Genomic DNA, 9,116 nt, shown 5'->3' with positions numbered 1-9,116 from the left:
AATGTAATTCCAAATCATCAGAATCTGTCGAGAGAGTCTTCATTCTCGCCTCTTTGGGTCTCTATCCACAGACAAAGACCATCCCAGCTTCTGCCCCAGTCACTGGGTACCATATGCTGGCAACTGTTATTACCTGGAGAGGAATAAAATGATGTGGAGGGACGCTTTGGCTGCCTGTCACAAAGAGGGCGGAGATTTGGCCAGCATACACAATATAGAAGAGCAGAGCTTCATAATATCTCAATCTGGATACTGTGAGTGTGCAATAAGTTATAGTTTCCAGGGATTTCTTGGTTTTTATAACCATCATCTATACTAAAAGTGATGATTTTGGAAACCTTTGTGTGACTTAAAATGGTGAATAGTAAATACTCCAAATGGGTAGAAAGATTACTTTGTAATTTTAAAGAAATAGTTTGGGAAATATGCTTATTTGCTTTCTTACCACAAGGTCAGCACAATTCTCATATTTGCTCGGTACAAATGAGGCAATATCCAGTCGCTAATTAGCTTAGCTTAGCATAAAGACTGGAAACAGGCAGGCAGCTATCCTGGCTGTGTCCAAAGGTAATAAACATCTACCTACCAAAACTTCTTAAGCTTGTTTGTTTAATCCGCACAAAAACCAAAGAGTAAAACTGACATGTTGTGATTTTACGGGGGATAATGTCTTTATTATACTTTGGCTGGCCGCAGTAACTCCCTGAAGCCTCAGCTGGTTTCCTGACAAACTAACGGTGACAACAAACTCAAGACAACAAGATGTCGATTTCACACCTTTGTGGAGATTAAACTAATGAAATATAACGTGTCTGTTGGTGAGCTTTAGAGGTGCTGGTAGGTCGATTATATCACCCTTTGGACAGAGCCAGGCTAGCTGTTTCCCTCTGCTTCCAGTCTTTGTGCTAAGCTAAGCTAATGGGCTGCTGGCTCTAGAAACTGTACTCGATGACCACACTAACATCTACACATACGCATTTAAAACCCCCAGTACCGACAGATGTGCTCTGGATTGGGTTGAATGATCAGAGGAACCAGATGCTGTTTGAGTGGTCGGATCACTCCCACGTTACCTTCACCCAGTGGCAGACCAGTGAGCCTTCTCATGCCACCAACCTCCAGGAAGACTGTGTCCTCATCAAAGGAAAGGTAACACCGACAACTGTCCAAATGCAAAAAAGGGAAAAAATAAAACGTTGTTGATGAATGCAATGATAATACAAGCGGCCTTGTCTTCTGTATGTGGCTCATACAGGACGGGAGGTGGGCTGACCACATGTGTGAAAAGACGTATGGATACATTTGTAAGAAGAAGGCCTCGACTAAACCAGGTGAAGGCGCCCAAGAAGAAGTAAACCCGGGATGCAAGCTTGTGAGTGATGTAATTTATATAATAAGTGTAATTATACAACAAAGCCTTTATCAGGTGTGGTGTTACAGTTTGATTTTGGTATCTTCTCAAGGGCTCAATCAGGTTTGGTTCCTATTGTTACAACATTGGATCTGAGACAAAAACCTTTGATGACGCAAAGCGGGCATGCTCAGAGGCTGGTGCTAACCTAGTGGATGTGGCTGATAGGTATATTTTCTTATTTATGTCATGTTTATGTAAAATATTCCCATATTTCAAACATTAAAAATAGCGAAAACACCTGTTTTTATTAATTTTGGTATTAACTTTGAATGCATTTTTAAGCTTTACTGTGTTTTTAATGGAAATAAATCTCAGGATTTATTTTTAAGTAATTTTATTGCTCATCTTTTTTCTCTTTTATATGTTTTCATGCAGGTATGAGAATGCACTCTTGGTCAGTTTGGTGGGTTTGAGACCAGAGAAGTATTTCTGGACAGGTCTTTCCAACACAGACGACAGAAGCACTTTCAAGTGGACGACCAGAAGAAAAGTCACATTTACTAATTTCAATGTGGGCATGCCAGGTACAGCACGCTTCTCTTTATCTCTTCTTATATGTACTGTATAAGTATACATTTTGAATGGATGGGAAGAGTCATGAGACACTATGTTTGGTAGCAACATGGCTCTGTGGTCGGTCAGTCCATAATTTTGGTCAACACTGTTTTATTTATTATTGGACATGAACTTACAGTCATGTTGGATGACTTGTAATAACCTTGATTCCTTAATTTTTCTTCATCTTCATGCTGTGCAAATCTTGCTAACTTGCTAATAAACTAAGATGGCGAACATGGTAGCCATTACACCTGCTAAACATCAGCTTGTCAGCACTGTTATCATGAGAATATTAGCATCTTAAGTTAGCATTTAGCTCAAAGCACCTCACAGAATACTGGCTGTAGATTGTTGGTCATTTATTGTTGTATATCTTTGTTTTATCTTCACCAACGTTCATTGTTTGCCACATAACACATGCCTTCATTGTACTATTTGGTCGCAATCTTTACATCTTTGAGCTCCGTTTATCCATATGTTTCCCATTTTCTTCGGTGTGTTTAACAAAAGACAGAAAACAAGGATGTGCTGCCATGACAACCGGGGTTTTTGCTGGATTATGGGATGTTGTCAGCTGCAGCAGCAAGGAGAAGTACATATGCAAGAAACCAGCAGAGGGTGTACAAGTGACAACAGTGCCGCCCACCACCCCAGCCTTGAGCTGCGAGAGTGGCTGGACACCTGTTGCCAAAAGGAACGTCTGCTACAAAGTAGGAGGACAAACTGGACTAATCTGTGAAATCTATTCGATTTTAAGTACATAAAACTTACACATTATTTATTTTTTATTCATTATAAGCTTTACAAAAAAACAAAGAACCTTAGGAAGACTTGGCATGAAGCGCAGGACTTCTGCAGGGCCATTGGTGGGGATCTGATGAGCATACACAGTATGCAGGACCTGAACAACGCTCCGTATGTTGGCTTAATAGTTTGTAAATGTAAGAATTTATAATATGCTACTCAACCATTCAAGTAACTGTTTTTTTCTGCTGTCATAAAGGTTTCACTCCTTTGACGCAGCTTGGATTGGCTTCAGCCTGGGTACCAATAAAGGTTTTGTCTGGAGTGATGGATCGGCTGTATGTAGCACTTCATTGTTGTCACAAAAAGCTTAACTCAATGTCATTCTCAACCCTGGCCTAATTATGTGTATTTCCAAAACCTGTGAGCTAGTCCGACTTTGAGAACTGGGGCTTTGGTGAACCAAACAACCACAATGACAACGAACACTGTGCAGAACTCCAGTTTTACTACGGACGGCACTGGAATGATCGGCACTGTGAGGCCTACAATAACTGGATCTGCCAGATACGCAAAGGTAACACCGACCGGTCTCATAACGGAGCTCCAGTTCACATAGAGCCATTAGTCCAAAGTAGTTATGTGATGTGAAAATGATAGCTTTGTCCTGCTCTTAAGACCTTCATTGTTCTTATACTTTCAGGTGTGACTCCCAAACCTGAGCCTGTCATAGTTGCACCAGGTAAGTTTCAGTTGTCCTAAAAGATCTCTCCTTCATTTCATGTAATCTAAAAATTTGTTCTCTACATTCCCACCAGTCTTAGCTGCACTTTGTGTTTAGTGCTAATTATCAAATTTTAGCATCTGATAACTAAAAAGGTAAACATTATACCTTACATCAGCACATATATAACATTATATCGGCATATTATCTTCGTCACTGTGCTTATGTTAGCCTTAAGTACTGCCTCACAGAGTTTCCATCAGTCCCTAACACTGGTATCTGTGGGACACCTGATAACAGTTTGTTTCCTTTACAGTATACAACACCACAGAAGATGGCTGGCTTATATACAATGATACACAGTATCTCATCAACTCTGACAAACTAGCTATGGAAGCAGCTAGAGTCTTCTGCAAAAAGGGCTTTGGTGAACTTGCAGTCATCACAGGGGAGAGTGAGAGGAAGTTCCTTTGGAAACAGGCAAGAAACCCTCAATATAATTTTTTTCCAAAGCGACAAAAATGTTGACTGTTGAAGTTCAAAATAATAAAATGTTCTCAAACATCTAATCTGTTTGTTGTAGTATAAGTACTAAAAACCATATGTGTGAGAATTGTTTTTGATTTAACCTCAATGTAACGTCTCTTTCACCTTTGTTTCAACAGGTAGCAAAAGGCTCAGAAGGGCAGTACTACATTGGCATGACAGTGAATTTGGATAAATCATTTAGGTAAATCAAACATTTTTTAGGCACAACACTGGGTATACTGGCCACTTCCCATTATGTATCACAGATGATACAGATGTTGTACAGAGTTTTGTTTATTAGTGGCGTCTTGCTTAGTATGTTCTTTCTATTTTCAGCTGGTTGGATGGCACCCCTGTAACATACACTGCATGGGAGCAGAATGAGCCCAACTTTGCTAATAATGATGAAAACTGTGTGACTATGTACAAGAGCATGGGTGAGTCACAGTCTCCATACTCTGTTGTTTTCATAAATATGAACTAAACCCAGCCTAATAATTAAATTTTTACATTGTTCTATGTAAACTCTGCACATATAGGGTACTGGAATGACATTAACTGTGGTCTAGAGCTACCCTCTATTTGCAAAAGAAGCAGCAGTTTTATCAATGCAACAATGGCCCCAACCACTATTCCTTCAGGAGGATGTGCACCAGAGTGGCTGGCTTTCCAAGGAAAGGTAATTATATATAACTGCATACAACGCATATTACTCCAATATAAGGTTAAGACTCTGTTTAATATTAAAATCAAAAGGTTTACCCCTACTTGCATAGTGTGATTTAAACTCCCAGATGTAGGTATTTAAATCTGTTGTCTGGAAAATATATATATTTTTACACTAGTTGCTTACTGATAACTGTTAATTGCTTGTTATTCTAACACAATTCTCTTCTTTACACAGTGCTACAAATTTTCTGTGGGGAATGACAAAATGAAGTGGCAGGAGGCCAGGACTCACTGCATAAACCAGGGAGGAAATCTGGTTTCTATCCTCAGCGAGAAAGAACAAGGTGAGCATTATGAGCGACGTGTTGCTAATATTTCTTGTATGAAGTATGAAAATAAACCACAATTTACAGAAGAAGAGTTACAGAATAGTTGTTTCTTCCGTTCTAGCATTCCTAACAACACAGATGATGAGATACAATGGCGATTTATGGATCGGCATGAATGATGTCAACTGGGAGATGCACTTTGTGTGGACAGATGGCAGAGCCATTTCATACACCAACTGGGCAAAAGGGCATCCATCATCAGTGCATGATGATAGATATATGTTTTCTGACGAGGTAATTTCAACATCAAATTTAATGTCGCGTAAAACTTCAATTAATTATCTGGAACAGGCATCTATATGGGACAGGACTTTCTTTTGCAAAAAACTCTGAAAATGGGAAATAATATCAAATTGTTTATTCAAACCAGTACGAAAATTACTTTAAACAAATCATTTTCATAATTTTTTGATCATTTGATAATATTTTGGTGCTCTTGGTTTCATTAAAATGAACTGAACGACTGAATTGTGGAGAATCTAACTCATTTATGTATGTGTTTCACGTCCGTGTTGACAAAAGTTTAAGACATTTTATACATCCAAAAGAATTTTTCTATAAAATCCAGACCAGGCCTCAAATTGAGACCTGTCAAAATATGTAGCCACACCAGGCTAGTAAAGGGGACCTGCCTCTAATTGGAACTCTGCTTTTAATTGAAGTTTTACGTTTTTTTCACTACATTTCAGAGGTAAATATTGTATTTATTTATTTGCCCACTATAGTTACTATATGATTACTATCAAGATTTTGCATTAAAAAAAACATGGAAATATTATCAAATACAATGCACTGCTAAAGATTAAACCAGTGGTTCTTAACATGTTTGGCTTGTGACTCCTATAATGAGCCTAATGTGCCTTTTTCTGCCTGATAGAGTTATGATTGTGTGATGATGGTAGGCGGCACCTCCAAAATAACTGGATTCTGGAAGGTGGAAGACTGTAACTCAAAACACAGTTTCATCTGCAAAAGAAACATTGGTGAGTAAGATAATAGCAAGGTCACATTATTATGACTTGGACAATTATCAATTATCAGCTTCTTCAGCTGAATGATTTTGTTGCTTCTTGTTTACAAAGATTCTCAGATTATAGTCCCACCCACAACTATGTCACCAAAGGCTTTCTACAAACTTGGCAATGACTCCTACAAACTGGTGGCCCAGAAGATGAGATGGGATGAGGCGAGGAGGCAGTGCCAAGCAGACGACGCAGATCTGGCCAGTATCCTGAATCCTGTGAGCCAGGCGTACATTACCTTGCAGATATCCAAGTTCAACGAGCCTGTGTGGATTGGCCTCAACAGCAATGTGGTAAAGGGCCTACATATTATTGAATACCAGTAATTCAGACAAGGCTTCAAATTGAGACAAGGACCTTTTAGCTCCGTATAAACTTCCACTAATGCAAGTTTTTCTTTTTCAGACTGGTGGGCGTTTCAAGTGGGTTGATAACTGGCCTTTGTCTTTTACCAAATGGGGCACAAATGAGCCTAAAAATAACTACGGCTGTGTGTATATGGATGTGGACAGAAAATGGAAGACTGCACCTTGTACCGATACCCACTATTCCCTTTGCAAGAAGTCACCAGGTCAGACAATTCTTGTTTGTTCTCTTGCACTATACTACACGTAACCAAACTGGGTGGTTAGATGGTTAGCCATGCGATCTTGTGTCTCTTTTTCAGACGTAGCACCCACCGAGCCCCCACAACTCCCGGGAAATTGTCCCGAACCAAAAAAGCGAAAAACCTGGATACCTTTTAGAGGCCATTGTTATTCCTTCCTCAGCTCATTGGTGGACAACTGGGCCCATGCCTCAGTTGAATGTCTGAAAATGGGTATGTTATAAAGAATTTCCACAAATAAATTATAATTTGCATATATGAATTCTTGACATTGTGCTATTGTGGCTCATCAGGTGCTTCTCTGGTGAGTATTGAGGACCCTCAGGAGGGTGCGTTTATACAACAGAACCTGGAGCTTCTACAGGACAGTGCCAAGTCCTTCTGGATCGGCCTCTACAAGACTCATGAAGGTGAGCATGGCTTACCCAAGTTAAATTCAGCCTCAGTGTCTAACAATTCCCTTTTCCAATATATATAAAGAAGTCGAACGCTGTCAATGTTTCCAAAATCCTAAAAGACCCTTCTGAATGTAAAAATATGCTACATAATACTGCACAATGAAAATGTGTTTTAATCCATTTCTCAAGTTCAGACTGATGATTAATTCATGATCATTCATTCATCGCAACAAAGATGTTAGCCTATACAACACCATCTTTCTTTGGATTAGGAAATAGAGTAGCAAGAATAACAGGTCTTTAAAGATTCTTAAAATACCTCCAGACCTGAGGTGAGTCTTGTTTAACAACCTTTATCATGTACTGACAATACATGCAAGGTACAGACTGAAGTTTACTGAGTCCGGGTCCTGCTGTGGTCATTGAAGTAACAAGCTTCCTTATTTCAGGTGAGTGGATGTGGATCGATAACAATGTTGTGGACTACACCAACTGGAAAACAGGGATGCCAAAGTCAGACTCATGTGTAGACATCAATTCTGAAAGTGGACAGTGGAGTACAAACACCTGCAGCAGATATAAGTCTTACATCTGCAAAACAGCCAAAGGTAAGTTTAATCAGCTTCCATGTAGTTTTAAAAAGACCAACCAGTCATTTACACTAGAGTATTTATTCTCTTTTTTCAGTTATTACACCTACAGAAAAGCCGCCATCAGCTGGTAAGTTATTTTTTTATCAAAGGTATATATTTAATATGTTTAAAACCCAAGTAATGTCACCGTTAATACTTCTTCCTGTTTTGCCTCTGCAGCCCACGTCATTATAGAACCTTCTCATGGGTCTGGTGGCATCACTGTGGCTATAGTACTAGTCGTAATCGCCATAGTTGGACTTGGTGCCTTCCTACTCTTCCGTAAACGGATACCCGCTCCTGTATTAGGAGAAAGCACCTTCGACAACAAGTTATACTTCACCAATCCACTCCGAGCCCATGTAGACACCAAGGGTCTGGTGGCAAACATAGAGCAGAATGAACATGCCTGAAGACACAAGATCAGTGGTAATCAGCACTATGGAAATGATATGATCAGAGATTTTAATCTAAAGTCTTTAACTTGGATCACTTTACTGGGAACTGAATCTCAACCGAACCTATTGGTGTTCTTGCATTTAAAGAGGACTGGATCAAAGATAATGATTCTGGATTATTATATAATATTTCATACAAGCACTGGCTCTGCACTAAGCAAATTATGGACAAGATAATAGAAGTGAACAATCTCTAACAAATTTTACATGATTATGTGATTTGTGAAATGTGTACAGATTATTTTTACTTTTACCAATCAACATAACCAAAGACATTTGTAGACCAAACACCAGTTAAAATCAAGAAAGGTGAATATGTTTTATTAATTCAATTAACCAGTTTTTCTCAACTGGGTTGCTTGTTATCATTGGGGGCTCTATGGGCTGCTCATCAGCCTATTTCTGGATTATGACATTGTAAATAGATGCTCAATAAAAGAAATTAAATGAACAAAACTGCATTGCTCTCTTTTTTGCACTTTTTTCTTTTTCTTCTGAACATAAACAGAGCAACAATGTTTAACCATGATGTGATGCAGCAAGACATATAAAAGTGACTAAAAACTGTTTTAGAAGAAAAGAAGAAAAACAAAGCCATGCTAAATGGTAACATCAGCATGCTAATGTGTGCACAATGACAAGTTGCTGATGTTTTGGAGGTACAGTATATGTTCACTGTCTTAGTCCACCCTGTTAGCATGCTGACATTGGCTAATTAGCACTGGAGGCTGAGCTTAGTCCTCACTGTATTTAGTCATCAATTAAAAGTCAGGGGGTCACCAAAGTTAATATAAGTCACCCTGAAGGGGACATTAATGTTTGTACCAAATTCCATTCCAACCCTCAAAAACATTGACCTGCTGGTGACGCTAGATGAAGGTCAGGGGATCAAAATCATAATTAGGGTTTGTCCTCGAGGGACCATACATCTCTGTACAGAATTTCCTGGCAATCTATCCAGTAATTGTTGAGA

General features: G+C 39.1%; 1 protein-coding gene across 1 annotated transcript in view; it reads left to right on the top strand.

The window, feature by feature from the left end:
- Window positions 1-8,588, top strand: part of mrc1a (mannose receptor, C type 1a) — an 11,665-nt gene extending 3,077 nt beyond the window's left edge. The window contains exons 7-30 of the mRNA XM_035655951.1: window positions 72-254; window positions 992-1,149; window positions 1,256-1,372; window positions 1,464-1,579; window positions 1,790-1,938; window positions 2,483-2,682; window positions 2,772-2,887; window positions 2,976-3,054; window positions 3,149-3,293; window positions 3,420-3,458; window positions 3,757-3,920; window positions 4,106-4,170; window positions 4,305-4,405; window positions 4,508-4,647; window positions 4,873-4,981; window positions 5,088-5,260; window positions 5,904-6,009; window positions 6,109-6,341; window positions 6,454-6,619; window positions 6,716-6,868; window positions 6,949-7,065; window positions 7,503-7,661; window positions 7,741-7,773; window positions 7,866-8,588. Coding sequence (XP_035511844.1) covers window positions 72-254; window positions 992-1,149; window positions 1,256-1,372; window positions 1,464-1,579; window positions 1,790-1,938; window positions 2,483-2,682; window positions 2,772-2,887; window positions 2,976-3,054; window positions 3,149-3,293; window positions 3,420-3,458; window positions 3,757-3,920; window positions 4,106-4,170; window positions 4,305-4,405; window positions 4,508-4,647; window positions 4,873-4,981; window positions 5,088-5,260; window positions 5,904-6,009; window positions 6,109-6,341; window positions 6,454-6,619; window positions 6,716-6,868; window positions 6,949-7,065; window positions 7,503-7,661; window positions 7,741-7,773; window positions 7,866-8,098 — 3,254 coding nt within the window. The 3' untranslated portion in view covers window positions 8,099-8,588. The remainder of the gene's footprint in view (window positions 1-71; window positions 255-991; window positions 1,150-1,255; window positions 1,373-1,463; window positions 1,580-1,789; window positions 1,939-2,482; window positions 2,683-2,771; window positions 2,888-2,975; window positions 3,055-3,148; window positions 3,294-3,419; window positions 3,459-3,756; window positions 3,921-4,105; window positions 4,171-4,304; window positions 4,406-4,507; window positions 4,648-4,872; window positions 4,982-5,087; window positions 5,261-5,903; window positions 6,010-6,108; window positions 6,342-6,453; window positions 6,620-6,715; window positions 6,869-6,948; window positions 7,066-7,502; window positions 7,662-7,740; window positions 7,774-7,865) is intronic.
- Window positions 8,589-9,116: the final 528 nt, after the last annotated feature.

This window comes from Morone saxatilis, unplaced genomic scaffold (genome assembly GCF_004916995.1).
Source record: "Morone saxatilis isolate NCDOM2014 unplaced genomic scaffold, NCSU_SB_2.0 Contig0, whole genome shotgun sequence".
NCBI classification, from domain to species: domain Eukaryota; kingdom Metazoa; phylum Chordata; class Actinopteri; family Moronidae; genus Morone; species Morone saxatilis.
Note: the sequence above shows the minus strand (reverse complement) of the source record. Positions and strands in the feature narration are given on the sequence as shown.